The 17,997-nt window shown below is 33.9% G+C and overlaps 1 protein-coding gene across 12 annotated transcripts in view; it reads left to right on the top strand.

Moving 5' to 3' along the window:
- LOC105042316 (uncharacterized) overlaps positions 1–17,997 on the top strand; it is a 54,311-nt gene that overhangs the window by 18,976 nt on the left and 17,338 nt on the right. For 2 of the 12 annotated variants that reach the window (XM_073253606.1, XM_073253607.1), the window contains one exon: positions 4,966–7,930. In XM_073253606.1, the coding sequence (XP_073109707.1) occupies positions 4,966–5,043 (78 nt within the window). In that variant the 3' untranslated portion in view covers positions 5,044–7,930. Of the gene's footprint in view, positions 1–1,112; positions 1,153–2,700; positions 2,848–4,965; positions 7,931–16,829; positions 17,665–17,997 lie in introns of those variants that run through there. The other 10 variants (XR_012139617.1, XR_012139616.1, XR_012139618.1 and 7 more) reach the window with 10 other exon arrangements.

The following is a 17,997-nucleotide window of genomic DNA, read 5'->3' as shown; positions in this document are numbered from 1 at the left end:
GCTATATTAGGAAGCTAAATTGTAAGTCAAACTCTAGGAAGCTATAATTTAGTCATATGATACCTAATTAAGATGATTTTTTTTTATAAAATTGGGTATCTATTTGAGATTTAAAACTTTGGGCTAGCCCCAATCGGCTAAATTGAGTCAAGTTTCCATTATTTGGGCTTCGAAATGGGCTAATAAAATTGAAAGTATTTTTGAAAAAGACTTTGACTACGAGTTATTTTTCAATCTGTGAAAAATTGGATAGAACGGTAGAAGGCAAAGCTAATATACAAATCGAGATCTATCTTCAGTAAAGTTTTAATATTTTTTTTATAAGTTTTTATATTTATCATATTTTTTTAGAGATTGAGCCTTATTAAAGTTAGGAAGAAGAGTCTAACTCAACTTATTTAAGAATAAACATCTCTCTAGAAGATAAGAAGAGTAATCAAATCTGAACTGTATAAGGATCGATCTCATCATTATGAATAGAGGTTACACATCTCAGTTTATAAAGGAAAGTCAATTAATGAAAGAATAGAAGACTTAAGTTCTTTCATCATCTTTTAGTTTTTTTTTGAGAAATTCGAATTGAGTAGGTTGAAGAAATTTTTCCTTCTCCCTGATTAGATCAAAGAGAGAAGAAACACTATTTTTGTGTGTAGAGACTCCTTTATGAGGTATCTTTATAAGTTTTTGGCCTTTATTCCTTTTTAGATAAATTTATTTTTCTCTCCCAATATTTTTCTTTCATAATTTTTTTTTGCGATTCTCTACAAATATATTTGTCTGTTTGGTGTTTGTTCTATATCTTAGGTCGGCATGATCGATTTACTTTGGATAGTGTACCATTCTACATAGTATCAGAGCTTTAGATTATGAAAATTGGTGGTCCATGTGTTTGCCATTCTATATGGAACCGAAGCTAAGATTTTGAGATTGATGACCTATGTATTTGTGGCTCTACATGGTGTTAAAAATATAGATTTAGGGAGTAGTTGAGTAATTTGTGGCTTCGATCAAATTTATTCAGAGTATAAATTTTGGAGCAATAACTTGATTAGTGGTGATTCAATATTTGTAGCTCAGTATGGCTGACGATCTTTCAGTAATTTATTTTGCAGTGGTATAAGTATATGGACTCTTATTTTGGTGATTTAAAAGGTGAGACATCATGATTGGTGCTACTACCTTCTATTTTCATAAATTTGAGATACTGAACTTGCTAACATCAATAAGGCTGCTTTTGCTAATCCTGTTTCTCTCTATAAGTTGAACAACACCTGTTATTTATATTGAAAAGCTCTTGTGAAATTTTATTCGAAAGACGAAAATTTTTGAGATATTTTAGATGAGTTAGAAATGAAGCCAACAGGTGAGATTATGAAAAAAATTGAAGTGTTAAATCTCAGAAGATAATATGGATCATCTAAATTTTAGTTGATAATGAAAATTATCTTCTTATTTAGGATGTAAAGGAGCTAATGAAAGCATGAGTATGCTTGTAGCCATTGACTCAAATTCATACCAGATGAGACATCCCAAACAAAAAGTTACTTGAAAAGTAGATTATGGTTCCATACTTCCTAAAAGATCTTGAAGAAGAATAAAAATGATTTATAGATGAATATCTGAAGTAGGGGGAGCTTGATTGATTCGATGTTGGATCAATTTCTAAAAACTCAGAGCATGATAAGGTTGAATAGCTTGAGGATCAATTAAGTACAAAATAAAATTTAGAGCAAGAAAGACTTGATTAGGTGGATATAAGTTTAGAAAAATATCATGATTGAAGGATAAATTGATTTTGAAATTACTCAAGAAGAATCAAAAGGATGCTACAGTTGTTCTGATTATAGAGATCCACGTTGAGGAATCAAATTATGTAAAAGAATCTTGCATTGAAGCTATTTAATATCTAGATATTTCTTATGGAGATTTAGCCAGCTATGAGTATGAAGAGCTGACTAATTTTGAAGTAGCTTCAAAAATCAAGCAACATAAAGATATGCTTGGTAGAGATAATTCATGTCGTACCTTAATACTCGACGAGATTTCTATTTGATTGATTAATTTTGAAGCTACTCCAAAGTTTAAGCTATTAAAATATTCATTATAAGAGGATTTGATTCCTTACTCAGAAGAAAAGAATTGTATGCAAATATATGAAGCAACACAAGTGGGGACATATACATATGACCAATGTTTTGTTTTTGATTTTATTAATTTGCAGATAATGGTTGATGCTCATACTTACTGTAATCGGTAACTTAATATTCGTTGGGGTAAACTGGATGTCCGAAAGAATCCTGGGATCGTGACCATGGAGTTAATCCTGGAGAAAGTGTTATAGGACATTGTTGTCTTCGAATATATATATCAGAAAGACAGGCCAGTACAAGAACTATTATTTGAGCCAATACAAAAATTTCATTATTTAATTGTTAGTACGACAAGTGACTACATATTGCTGCTATTGCGAGAATGATAATAGTGGCTACTATGATGTTTCATGACATCAATAAATTTAGCATTGTTAGCATAGACTTTATAACGAGGGAAAGTATTGGGACTTATTACCAAGTTCTAATCCTAATAGAATTCTATTTTTAGTTGAACATTACTTTTAATGACTTTAGAGCTCTATTTAATTATTTTATTTTAAAAATTTTTAGAATTTGTGTTCTAATGGATTCTGATTTTTGAGTTTAGGTAGAAGCCAAACATCCCACCTCCATGATGCTTTATTTAAAAGATCTTTGGACTCTCCTTTGTGTATGAAAGAGTTTGAAAAAGGATGTAGGAAGAAAGATAGAGGAGGAATTATTTTTACATGTGGAGGCTCCTTACGAGATTTTGGTATTTTTTCTCCCAATATTTTTTTCCACAATTAATTTTCTCACAATTCTCTATAAATATATTTATGTAATTCATGTTTATTCTAGACTTTGGACCGGCATAATCAATTTGCTCAGGGTAGCATGCCTTCTACATATCCAAGCTGCAAATATGACAAGAACTAAGCCAACATCATTAGAATCATTTTCATGCATATGCCCAACATAATTATGGAGTTGCCACAGTCCACGGTTTGCAATATATTATGAATATTTCTAGGCTAACATTTTCATGCATATGCCAAACATTAATATAGCAACTCCATTAATATGATTTGCTCTGATAATGGATTTGAACTTTTTTCTAATTAAATACAATTTTGCTTAACAACCATGACATCTTGCACCAATAAAGTTGCATAATTTATTTAAAAAAAAATAAAATGAGAATAAAATTGTTTGAACGGGCATGGTTCATTTTATGTATTTTTTGCAAATGGTTTTCGAGTTGTATATTTCACCCCAATGAATGATTGATCTGGTTTCGTGACCTCAACTATTGGATTATATTTTATGCACCTTTCAAAGCATGACGTGAGCTGGGTGATTTATGCTATGGATAGATGGAGAAAGTACAATCCAACTGATAAGGTCGCGAAAGAAAATTAACTATTCTTTCATGCAAAAGATATGGTACGAGTTCTTTTGGCCGAGATAAGATGCTCCAACAAAATGCCAACTTTATGTTATACCACTTTAACTGATTTTCACCCTCAATGACAAATAAGGTTGAAATTGGATCGAATATGGAATGGATATCAATATATATATATATTTATATTTATTTTATTTAATAGATATAAATATTAATCAAATGTAAAAATTTATATCCATATTTATTTTAAATGAATATAGATACAAATCAGATAATTGAAGTATGGATATAAATATGGATATAAGTCGGATAATTAAATTTTATAAGTGCAGAATCAAAGATATTACTAAGAAATATTAAGTAAAATTAATAGAATATTAATATAGTTATATATTTTTCTTAAAAATTTTTGAGTGATATATAAATTTAAATAAAATTATAAATAGAATCAGATATTCTGATACGGATGAAATAATTATTATCTATATCTATTTTTTTTTATAGATATGAATATAGATATAGATATTAGTTGGATACTCAAATTTCTATCTATATATCTGGATAGATTTAAATATGAAAATAGATCCGGATGGATATTATCTGGTTTACTTTGAAGGTCTTATTTTATTATTAGCAAATATCTTTTGCTATTTAATTATTTTTTCACTGGTATCGTAAGTTCATTATTAGTTTTTATTTTCCTAACTTATTGGCATCTTTTTGTTTCATGACTATAAGGGTGAAAGTCGTATGGACATTATCTACTCGGATCCATTTTCGTATTTGAATCAATCTAAATATAAACAGAAATTTGAGGATCTAACTAATATCCATATCCATATCTGTCAAAAAGAATGAATATAGACATGGATAGATAATTATCCGATCCATATCCGAATATCTGATCTTTATGTAACTCTGTATAATTTTATGTAGTATTTATTATTTTTTTTAAAAAAATATACAGCCATATAAATATGTTATTAACTTGATTTATTATCTATTTAGTAATATTTTTAATTTTATAATAATAAAATTTAATTATTTAAACTATATCCGTAATTATATATATATACACACACACTTTCAGTATCCAAATTGCATCCCTGTCTATTTAAAATAAATATAAATATAAATTTTTACATTCAAATAATATTTATATTTATATTTATATTCGTCAAACAAAATAAATATGGATGTGAATATATTGATATTTGATCCATATCCGATTTGGTTTCAGTCCTACATAAGCGCCACAATGGGTCGGTGCATGCTCCACAATCTTTTTTTTTTCATTTTTATTTTAATTTTTTTTTTTGCAACGGATTTATATGGGCCCGCAACCTCCTCGTATCGGGCAAGCATGTATGCTTAGTCCACATAAATTTTGCTCAATGTAAAAGATTAAATTTGAGCCATGTGTTTAAAATATCTAAACGGTTGACCAAAGTCAATATGCCTCCACCTTCCCTTCTGGTTCTTCAGGCGAAGTGCTGGGCCGCCATGCTGGACTTTCTTAGCGATGAACCTCGCCGGTACGCGACTTGCTTGCCCTCGGGATAGAGCACGCGGCGCTACCAGAGTGCGTATCCGCGCAATTGTGATTTTGGTCGCAGGTGCGTGTCAAAGGGTTTATATTAGAGTGACGCTATAATATCTGTTATATATTTCGGTCTTCTCCTTGCTTTATTAGATCTGGCGCGCATTAAAAAATATAGTACAGATTGTTGATTTTATTTAAATGTTTAAAATAAATACTAGATTAATTTGGATATTACTAAGTTATAAATCAAACTAATACATGGTATCATGAATTTGGTTTCTGTAAAACGTCTAAAAAATTTGAGATTTTTGGTTTCTAACTATTTACATATTATGGATCGCAAATCCAGAAAATAGCAAATAACCTATTGTGCCGAAACTATGTTGTTTGAAGTAATGCATGTTCCCTTGAAATGAAAAAGTATAAAAATAAAAAGAAGAAAACAATAAGCTCAAGGCTTATGCTACTTGCAAAGTTAGAAAATTAATAAACCAATACTGATTTTATTAAAATACTACTGTAATGCAATGTGAATGTATGATATCAGAAGATGGTTATAAATGAGGATATAAATAGATGAATATATCTAATTCCATGATATCTTTGGTCCATACATTTAAACCAAATACTTAATAACAATATATTAGAAGTTAAGATAAGCAATATACTTCAAAAATAAATAAATATCCAAAATATAGGATTTGTATACATTCGATATCAAATATAGCATCTATCACTCTTTCTAAAACATTCTAGATCAACTCCATGAAGCTTGGCATCCTATGGCTCTGAAAAGAGATAAAATAATGATGTGAGCTAAGTGCTTCGTAGGAATCCCCCATATATACATAACAGCTTTTAGGAAAAACATAATTTTTGAGAAAATAATAAGATTTATATGTCAACAATCTAGTGAAAATAATAAAATTCATAGGTCAACAAATTGGTAATAATAATTGCCTAACAAATCTAATATATATATCTCATGTATAAACAATGATGGCATGCACATTGAGTTTTTTTTTACAATATAGCAGCTCAAATGCATATATTATATCTCCAAAATCACAATTTCAATATGCAAATTATATATCACCAGGTTAGTAGTTCCATTCAACTGTAATTTAGTTATTTATCATTATCAAGTAGCATAGGTCAGAGCCAATAACATTTATTTCTGGCATTTGGACTAATTATGATCACTCTCTAATCTATGAGTAGCAAACCATGGTACTGCATAAATTTAATTAACTAAAGAAAAGAGGAAGAAATCAGATTTCATTGTACACAAAAGTAATTTAACTAGTCGTATGTCAAGTTGCCTAATAATTATATTAAATGACAAGGGTTCTTTTTAAATGCCCTTCTCCTCCCCTCCATGTTGAGTGGTTACCGGTCACCAACATTGCCATCTGCAAGATCGAGATGAAGTGCATGGTCGTCTCCTCTGCCCCTTGCAGCCACTACCACTAGTACTTTTATTGAAATGGAGGTGGAATCGTCATTAGATCTTGCACCTACTAACCTATTAAGAACAAAATTCTCCAAATACCCTCATAAAGTTGATGGTCTAGATATCTTATGCCATTTTATAAAATAATATTAGGAGCACTGTAGCAAAACCTGCCACTCAACCATATTTGATTTTAGGGTACGTACATAATTGGTCATTCAGATGGAATCAATATATATGCCCAATTTCTTGTATAAATGGAATATCATAGTTGATAGAGAAAGCAATCTACAAAATTCTGGTTTACTCAATTTCCAACCTCTTGGATCTCTCTATTACCTTTGGCTCATTTATATTTCCAAATCATCATACAGTAAAGAGTTCTCTTCTTCTAGTAAATTAGCAAGCTGATGCCTTGGCATGCATGCAATCCCCATATAGCAGGATAACTAAGTGCCCTATTAAAGTTTTGTCACATATCTTCATCAGTAACAAAAAGGAAAAAAATCAACACCAAAAAACGACAGTTATACTGGTACTAAAAACTTGCTTAAATTAATATAAACGAATAGAAAATTGGGAAATGTGCCTTGAAGTCTTCAAAGCAGGAAATTGAGGGAACAAGAAGAAAGTGAGCGTTGAAATCAGGAAGTGTAAATTGTATGAGCAAACAGATATATTACAAGTGTGTCTGGAGAACTGTGGCGAAACTATTAGAACCATGCACACTTTTTGTTCAACTCAATCAAGGTATATATGAATGCGAGAGAATGAGAGGAAAGAGCACACGAAAATATATCATTAAAAAAGAAAAAGATTTTAAGAAACTAAAGAAATTATGAAAGACAATTTTGTTATAAACCTTGTGGGTTCAGCAACTATGTGCCTCTAACAACTTGGAATACTCTATGGATGGAAAACTAATACTGTAGCAGGGTTCAAGAGCGTGGGGCTGGAGTTTGCAGGCATCGGCAAGGGATAGAGCCTGGTCTTTGTTCACAGCAATGGATGCTCCGCCGCAGAGGGCACGGCAGAGACTGGACGTAGGATGATTGGACTGCCAGTGCCAGGCGCAGATGGAGGGCTGAGGAAGCGATTGAGCCACCCAAAAACACGGCCAGTAACACGATCAAGAACACGATCATACTGTTGGAAACCATCGTCTTGCGTCTCTCTCCATGGAGGATTAGAGGCTGCAGCTAAGCACCTTTTACAGGCTTTTAAAAGGAAAGAGAGGACAACCATTGTCCGCTAGTAACAGCAAGCCAAACAAGAGGACCAAAGTGTATGGTCATCTGAAAAAAGAGGAACAAAGTGTATTGTTTGGTTAGGACGATTCCCAGGAACCATCTATCTAAAAAAAATAATTGTATAAAAAAATAAATTTTATCATATTTAGATGGTGGAAAAATTGTTTAAAAAATAATATCAAGAAAAATTAGTATGTTTGTTTTGAGGTAATCCTGAGAATATTGTCAAATTTCCAACAATAATCTTGATCAAACAATTCAAGTAAAAATATTTTCTTTTTTAGTCCATTTATTGTCATTTATGGTATGGCTATATTGAATACTGAAATATATTTACATAAGTAAATAAATATTTTTAAGTTAATTAAACATACATTAGAAAAGTGCATGGTACTTGTTTTCTTGCATTGAATTACGAGTGGAGATGATTTGAAAATATCTTTGGGGACAAAAAACCCTTATACTATATTAATATCATATTAATTATATTATAGATATATCAATATATTGATTAATAATATCTATAAATAATATAATTAATATATTAATATACTTGTTGGGTATAAAATACCCACAGACGAAGTCCTCAGCGGAATCGACTACATGACAACTCTGCCCGGACTCCTACGGGAGCCGGGCTCCGTCACCGACAATTTCAACAGCGAGCAGACTCTGTTCGGACTCCTACGGGAGCCGGGCTCCGTCCTCAGCAGAAACAACTACAAGCAGACTTCGTCCGGACTCCTACGGGAGCCGGACTCCGCCGACAACTTCAACCGCAAGCAGACTTCGTCCGGACTCCTACGGGAGCCGGACTCCGCCGACAACTTCAACCGCAAGCGGACTCCGCCCAGACTCCTACGGGAGCCGGGCTCCGTCCTCAACTCCAACCGCTGGTAAGCCCCTGTCCGGACTCCTACGGGAGCCGGACCTCGCCTCTAACTTTAATTGCAGGAAGACTCCGCCCGGACTCTTACGAGAGCCGGGCTTCATCCTCGACTCCAACGGCTGCAGACAGACTGCGCCCGGACTCCCACGGGAGCCGGACTCCGCCGATAACTTCAACAGCAAGTAGACTCCGTCCGGACTCCTACGGGAGCCGGGCTCCGTCCTCAACATCAGCTGCCGGTAAGCCCTGTCCGGACTCCTACGGGAGCCAAACTTCGCCTCTAACTTTAATTGCAGGAAGACTCTGTCCGGACTCCTACGGGAGCCGGACCTCTCCTTTGACTTTAATTGCAGGGAAACTCTGCCCGGACTCCTACGGGAGCCGGGCTTCGTCCTCAACTCCGACGGCTACAGACAGACTGCGTCCGGACTCCGTCCGGACTCCTACGGGAGCCGGACTCTACCGACAATTTCAACAGCGAGTAGACTCCGCCCGGACTCCTACGGGAGCCGGGCTCCGTCCTCAACCTCAGCTGTCGGTAAGCCTTGTCCGGACTCCTACGGGAGCCGGACTTTGCATCTGATCTTGATTGCAGGGGATTCCATCCGGACTCCCACGGGAGCCAGGCTCCACCCACGACCCCAACCGCAAGGAGGACTCTGCTCGGACCCCTACGGGGGGCCAGACTCCGACCGCTGCCGAACTTCAGCCAGCAGCTCCATCACTCCCTGACAGGCCGCAGTAACGGTCGCAACACTGCTCCACTCCCTACGACGGGTCCCACGCGGCTCCATTACTACCTGACAGGCCACGATAAACGGCCACGATCCTGCTCCACCTCCTGCAACGGATACCGCGCGATTCTCCCATCCGCTGGCAAGACGCGACAGCAAACGCCGCCCCACTTCCCGCGGCAGATTCCACGTGGCACGCCCCAGTGATGGCCACAGGTCTACTCCACTACTCTTCGCAGCAAATTCCGCCTGACCCTGGGCAGCCCACTACCAGGCGGTTACAAACGTCGCCATCAATCCGTTACCTCCTCCGCCTATAAAAAGGGGGACCCAGATACGTTATTCTCTAGGCTCATTTCTTATTTCAAAACTCTGCTAAATTCTCCATTCGAGCGCTCCATTCTTGTTGAGGCAGAGAACTGACTTGAGCGTCGGAGGGTCTTGCCGGAGCAACCCCACCTCCGGTTTAGACTTCCCTTGCAGGTCCCGGCGGCGACCGCGACTTCTCCGACTCCAGCTTCTCCGGCGCAAGCGGATTTTTGCACCAACAATACTTATTAATCAAATATTAATTATTAATAAATAATCAACAAATATTTATTAATTATCAATAAATCTAGCTTAAGAGTTATTAATAATTAATATATTTATTTATATACCAAAACATACTAAAATTTATTAGATAAAAAATATGTTATAATATATGTATAATTAGCTTTAGTTTCAATTAAAAAAAAATCACAAATCTATGAACAAAGTTGCCGGTCCAACCAAATTTATAGCATCATCAAGGTAAATAAAAATGAAGATTGCAGGGTCTTTAGACATTTTAATGATAAGGGAGGTGTAGGAAGGTTAAGTACCCCATTTTGAATGACCACATTTGATGTGTTGTTACTCAAAGTGAACATATGTAAATATATTTTAATATTCAAAATAGTCAATATTAATAATATTTATGTAAGTGGGTCATAAATGGCCAACAAATAGATTGAAAAAAATATTGTTATTGAATTATTTATTCAAGGGTATTATTGCAAATTGGACAATATACCCATATAAGATTATTTCTTACCAAATAAAGTAAACTTTTTGGGTACCATTTTTCAAAGTAATCTTCCCATCAACCAAACGTAGTAAAATTCAATTTTTCCCACAATCATTTCGTAGATAAATGATATTCAAGAATTATTAGATTATCTTATAATCTAACATACCCCTACCGAACGAATCTGAATTTGTTTTAAAACAAGGAGAACCTAGGGTGTGGATATTGTAGAAATAGGTTCTAAATTTGGTAGTTAGAAAACTTGTTTTACTCGCTCTTCTTTTTGCTTATATTTTGCTTCATATATGACTGCTATCAAGGGAGGAAAGCATGTAAACTGAACAATTAATAATACCAAAATAGACATAAGCCCATTGTATGGTTATTACTTTGGTAGTTTTCTACAAGAGCAACAAACAAAAGGGGCACGAAAAGAACATAGAGAGAAGAGCCATGGATGTTTTGGATCTCCATGATGGAATTAAAGGGCCGAGACTAGTTGGCACTTGTGTGAGAGATATGGATGCGAAGTTGAGGCTCAAGGCTTGTTGGTCTCCAACAAGAGAGGTACATAGGATCATCTTTCCAAAGGTCTATTTGGATGACTAGACCCATAATCTGATAGAAATTATGGGTTTGCACAAACACAACCATTAAGCTGGGCTAGGCCTATCCTTATGAATATCGAGAGAACCATCATAGTAGGCCTGGCCGAAGCCCATAGAGAGAAAAGAAAGATCTTAAACAAGCCTAGCCCAACCTGATCTAGATGGTTGTGCAGGCCCAAACATTTGATTCCTATGAAATTTTGGGCCCAGTCATCTAAACAAGCCCTAAATAGGAGGAACAATGAAGATCTGTAATCATAAGGAATTATATATACAAGATGTCCTTAATTGGTAAATATGCTTTCAGAGACTTGATTTTAGGGAAAACATGGTTCCCAATATGTTTCATAAAGCCTAAAAATCACATTCTATGAGATGCCAAGATCAACAAAAGTTGTTTTTAACATCTCATCTGAACACAAGCTTTTGTAATAAAAAATTTTATTACTATTTATTTGGTTAGAACAAACCAACAAAACAGTTGATTAGATCCCTTTTGGTCTAGAAAAAATGCTTTTACTTGATAATTTTTCTTGATTAAAGAAATCAGTTTTGGTGTTTGAAAGATGCATGTAAGGGTATAAACAAGCCAAACATGAGCAAGCCAAGTTCTCCTCAAGCTCATCTCGAGATTATACCTATCCAACTTGAGCTTGGCTTGAGCTCAATTCGAGCTAGGAACTCCCTATTCTAGCTTGACTCATGATGCTTGAATTGGGGCGTGATGAATTAAGAGATGAGAAAAGAAAGACTAAAGAGGAAGGAATGGGAGAGAGATTCATCACTACAGTGAAGGACATCGAAGGAGACATGGCAGCAATGGAAGGTGAGGGAGTCATGGTGTGGTGGTGAATGGTAGTCTAAGGAATCATAGTGGTGGCAATGCAGGATGGATAGAGGGATGACATGGAGTATGGCTCTGACAATTGGATAGTGATGGAGTTTGGCACGAAAGGACGATGATTGAGTGATGGCATTGGTGAGAGGAATCACAGTTATAGGGACATAACATGGGAGGAGATTTGAGGGAGATCTTGGAGAGGGGGAAGGGAGTGTTGATGGAGGAAGAAAGGAAGGTTGTGAGAGAAGGGAGGTGGAGTGCCAAATTTGAGTTAGCTTCATTTATTTCTTGAGCTTAGAAAATAACTTGAGCCCAAGTTATTTACTAAATGAGCAAGTGAGTGCAAGCTAAATTTCAAGCCAAACACGAGATCACGGATAAGCAATCCCCTTGCTTGACACCCTTGCTTGATGCACTCAATTAAGCTAGATATGATGGAATAGGTTAATTAGGGTGTCATATTTATTATAAAAAGATAAAAAAAAGGAAAGATCATTGATGGTTATGTCATTAAAAAAAAGGATAAATTATGTTTTTGGTCCCTGAAGTGTGGGTTGGGTTTTTTAAACATCCTTGAAGTTTAAAAAGCTCAAACTTGATCCTTCTATTTTCTGAACCATTTTAATATAGTCCTTTTTCCAAATTTCAGTCATTTTCTCTTATAGAAAGTCTCAACTAGCAATTACTAGTGCTTACGTAGTGAAAACTCATGCTTATGTCGCAAAAACACCTAATTGGAGATGATGTAGTATTAACCAAAGTGACATGGTATTAAGTTGGTGAGATATAATGATCAAAAACCCATACTAGCAAATAATGTGGTATATGGGTGATGATGTAGTATATAGGCAATGATATGATATGACAGATAAAAATTTTTATTTTGATGATGTGGCGCATGGGTGATAATGTGACATATAGCTAATGACATGGCATATAGGTGATGATGTGGCATATACATACTATGAGATTTTTTATCCAAAAATATCTAATCATTGAGTGCTATGATCATCCATATATCTTGTCATCATATATATGCCACATCATCACCTATGTACTGCATTATCACTCATATACTATAAATTATATTTTTTATCCTTTAAGTTTTATAAATATTTTTATATGATTCTTATTGTTTAAAAACCTATAATTAGGTCCTTTAATGTCCAAGTGTGATTTAACATAAAACTAATATGAAGAGATTTTGGGATCAAATTGGTGGTTGTAGAATCGATTATGATTTAAAATGAAATAAAGACAACAATAGTGGGATTTTTCTTTTTCTTTTTTTTGTAAAATGAGGAGCAACTTGCTTCATTAATATAAGAGGGGCAGCAATGACAACAATAGTGGGTTGATAGATGATGACCAAAGGGTGAAGCTTTGACGGCTTCTCCGGTTGGTTTGGTTGGGGACTATTCCTATTCTTGGTTTGGTTGGGGATGATTTCTAAAATTATTTATCTCAAAAAATAATTGCAGAAGAAAGTAAATTTATCATATTTTGTTGATAGAAAATTACTCTAAAAAATAGCACCTAAAAAGGATTACCATGTTTGGTCAGAGATAATTAGATATGAAATATTATCAAATTTTCAACAATATCCTTGAATGAAAAATTTAAGTAATAATATTTTTTTCTTAGTCCATTTATTAGCCATTGATAGCCTACTTATAAAAATGCTATTAATGTTTGTCTATGTTGAATATTAAAATATATTTACTTGAGTTAATAAATATTTTTAAATTAATTATATGTATATTTAAATATATATTTATCATGATAAATAAATTTTAGTATGTTTTGGTCTATAAATAAATATATTAATTATCAATAAATCATATATTGGACTTATTAATAATTAATAAATATTTGTCAATAATTTATTAGTAAATAATATGTCAATATATATTCATATATTAAATTTATTATTATTTCTGAATATTAATAATTAATATATCAATATATGTTTAATATATTAAAATAATTAGTATGAATTATATAATATAATTAATATAATTTTAATAAAATATAAGTGAGGTTATTTTCATCAAGAAAAGATAATTTTGTATTATATCCACTTGGTAATCTAATATGTAAAAATAAATTCAAGATAGTTTGTTGTGGATGAAATCCATTATAAATGCAGTTTATCTCATAATTTCTTTCCTTTCCCTTTTGTAGAGTAACCTATTGCTTGTGACAACATGAATTATGTGTTTCTCACCCACAATATTTGTAGCTATGGTCTTGGGTTTGCTTTGAGTTCCTTTACGTCAAATTTGCAATGATTATGTTTAATGGGTAATTGGGGACGATACTCCCTTGGGGTGTGATCCTATCGAACTTGACTATGCTTGATAAAAATAAATCTTGACATCCATCAATAAGTCAAGAATATGGTGTTTTTATTAAAAGTAGAAGTATTTCTGATAATGTTCTCCTGGCATAGGAAACTATTAATAATTTATGGTGAGCTCCAGTTAGACATAATTATATAGCTCTTGAAGAGATCATATGATATTGATGGGATCTTCTATTTTTTTTTTCTTCATCGGTTAGGTTTTCAAGCTGCTTGCATAATTAACTAGATTAGGGGGTGCATTGAATTTCCTTTTGCAATTTTGGTCAATGAAACTTCTTCTACTTCTTACCATTCTTCTATTGGCATGCAATAAGATTGTCCTTTTATTTATTATTTATGGAGATGCGCACATTTGAGAATGCTCAAGGTGATGGTAGAAATTAAATAATTCATTATTTGTGTATCGGCCTTGTAAGGTAAAACTATTTATATCTCATCTTTTGTTTGTGGATAATTGTATTTGTTTGCTAGGGATACTCTATATAATGCAAGAACTTTATTGGCTATTCTATGGAATTATTATGCAATTTATAGATAGCTAAAGTTTGGAAAATCTATAGTTAAATTTAGCCCAAAAGTTGATACTCTTATCAGCTAGCATATCAAAAATCACTTACATATTAAAGAATGTGATGGTACATGGCAATATTTTGGCATTCTTATCTCTGATAAGAGGTTGTCTTCATTTGATTGTAATGAGATTATGCAAAATTTTTTAAATTAGTTGGATAGTTGGAAGAGGACGGCTCTATCTATGATGGGTAAAGTGATTCTTATTAAGTTGGTCCTTTCTATGTTTCTTGTTTATTTGCTTTCTTATATTATTATTCCACAAGGGGTGCTTTTGAAGTTGGAAAATATTATCAGAAATTTTTTAGGGCTTAACTGCTAACTCTAGAAGGATGCATCTAGTTTCTTAGGATCATGTTTGTCAATCTACTCAGGATGGTGGCTTGGGTATTTTCTCTTTGGTAACTAGAAGTGATGCTCTTATAGCTAAGCATGTTGTGAGATATCTTTTGTGGCAAGATGGCTTTTGGAGTTTATTTATGAGGGTGAAGTATGATTCCTAGTCACTTGCATCTTTTCCAATGTGTCCAAATAGTGCTTCTCCAGCGTGGAAGAAAATTTGTTCCCATGCTCAAGTTATTTATTCTAAAATTAAATGGTGTGTAGGGGATGGTGGATGGTGCATCTATAAACATGCTTAAGGATCCAAGGTTGTTCTTTCTACCTCTAGCTTGATAGCCGACTTGGTTCGATATTTCCGCAATTGAAGGTACTATTGCTAAAGATTTTATCATATCTGAAGAAACAAAGTGAAATCAACCTATTCCTGCACAAGCTTTCAAAATATTAGAGGGTAGAGTTTTGCCTATGACCATACCGCATAGTGAGATTAGAGACAGGTTGAGTTGGGGTCCATCGTTTGGACTAATGTTGAAAGCTTCTGATCTTTACCATATTTTTTATCAAAACCCAACAAGTTCTAAATTTTACTTGGGTTTGGAGATTAAAGGTTCATCCTAGAGTTGTTTTATTTATGTAGAAATTAGTATAGCATTGGTTACCATGTAGGGCTATATTATCTTAGTGTAGTTTTCATATCTCAAATTATTGCAATATTTGCTCGAACATGGAAGAATTTATCTCATGTTATACTTCATTGTAAAGTTGCATCTTAGGTACGTAGACAAGCTTCATTGAGCATTTACCTATTCTTTTATCTCAAACACTTGATGAATTTCTACAATTATTAAAGAGAATTTTTTCACTAAACATTAAAAAGCCAGAACCTAGTTTGGGTTGTTATATTGCCTATAATATGTGGTTGGCAAGGAGTGATCATATTTTTCAAGGTTCAGCATAGAGTTCTAGATTATTTTTTCTTAAAGCTTCATAAATTCCTTTAGCTGGCCAATACAAAGGGATCTTTGACAACAGGGGCAATCTGTGACTCTCCTTTTATAGGTCCTGTGCTTTCTCAACTAATGTATTTTTCTTGAGAACCGCCACCCCCTATTTCCTTATGATCAATTTTGATAGTAGTCTGCGGGATCAAGGTTATTCTAATGGGATCTAGTTTTATTATCAGAAGTATTATTAGTATATTTATTGCAACAAGTGATATTGGGATTTCTAATACCACAGTTCCCATGGCAAAGTTACAAGCTACATAGGAAGGTTTGAATTATGCTATATACATATTGCAAGCATCACAACTTTGCCTGCAAGGGGATTCTATGATGGTTGTTAGATGACTTTCTGGTCCATCTCTTGCTGGCAGTAATCTATATCCATGATCATAGAAATATTGGATAATGGTGTGCTCTTTGATTGCTCTTGATGTCTCGCATGTTTATAGACAAGCTAATAGTGTTTCTGGTTGGATAGCATCTTATCTAGCTAACCATACAGGATCAATATTATGAGTTTCTATGGCTGGTCTTCTTGTTTAGCTTTTCAGTATTTGTTTTTCTGATTCTGAGTGATGTATTCATTCATATTCAGTTTAATTTAATGCATCCATTTTACCAAAAAAATGACAAAAATATTATCAACATGTATTTCTTTTGAGGTGACAACTTTTTCAAAGTTTTATGGATCTTGCTTGCCAGCTTATTCTTCAAATGGATGATCATGAAGTACACTTTTCCCAACTGAAATACAGCTTCTAAACAGCCTTCTTCTGATGTATCAGCAATAGATGTTGTCTTTAATTTCTTCCAACATCAAAACAGAATCTTTGAAATATGTAGCATTATTATAATTTTTTTATTAACTGATGTATGGCAATATATGGAAGGGGTCTGTAAGGACTAGGGAAGCAATGGTGAAACCTATAGTTTGATGGAAATTCAAGTTTAGGCGTGAGTTTTTAATAAATTAATCTGAGCTGTAATAGTTTGATCCAACACCAAATTGATAATAGATGTGATGAAAAACCTAGAGATTATGAAACTAGGGTTTAACTAGTGAATGGAGATCTAGAACAAGCGTACGAAAGGATTCAAGGGCATTGAATGAGTGGTTTGAGAAGTGAGGTCTGTAGCTATAAAATGTTTAGATAATAATTAATGCAACTAGGGATCAATACTAGGAATAAAACAGGAAAAACAGAACTAGCTATGAAGGGAACAAAGAAGAAAAAAAAACAAAATACAGATTGTGGTGAAAAGAATGAAAGAAAATATAAAAGAAAGATACCTGGCTCTCTTTGGAGCCAGATTTAATCTCACACCAGGTCCAGATAAAACAAATTAACATGTTGAAAATATAGGTATAATGTTAGATAACTGAACAACTTTGAAATAGGTTGCATTTCAATTGCTAATTTTAGCACATATCCTTTAAATGTATTGCAGGTCACAAATTATCTACAATTATGTGATATTTCTCATTTTAATGACCACAGACTCTTAGCTTGATACTTCTACGTTAATTCTTGGCAAAATATGAATTTAAACAAGAAACCCTATTGAAAATCCTATCAGCATTTGGAGGCTGAAAAATGACATGCACGGCAGTTTGATTGAGATGCATCTATGCATACTTATTGAAACCTTCTAGGGGTTAATGTTCGATAATGTGTGCGCTTCCCACTTTTGGTTGATATGGTGTTGATTTTTGGCATTTTAAACCTTGGATTTTCATTCTAAATGCTTAATATGAGTGTAGGATGGCACTTCTATTGCTTTTGTATATAAACATTTTCATAATAATTTGGTCATGCCCCGAATCGAGATTGCGAGCCTAGGGGTCATAGTAACCACCGCATACTCAAAG

The sequence above is a fragment of the Elaeis guineensis genome, chromosome 3, assembly GCF_000442705.2.
Source record: "Elaeis guineensis isolate ETL-2024a chromosome 3, EG11, whole genome shotgun sequence".
In the NCBI taxonomy this organism is placed as follows: domain Eukaryota; kingdom Viridiplantae; phylum Streptophyta; class Magnoliopsida; order Arecales; family Arecaceae; genus Elaeis; species Elaeis guineensis.
This window is presented reverse-complemented; position numbering and strand designations above follow the sequence as displayed.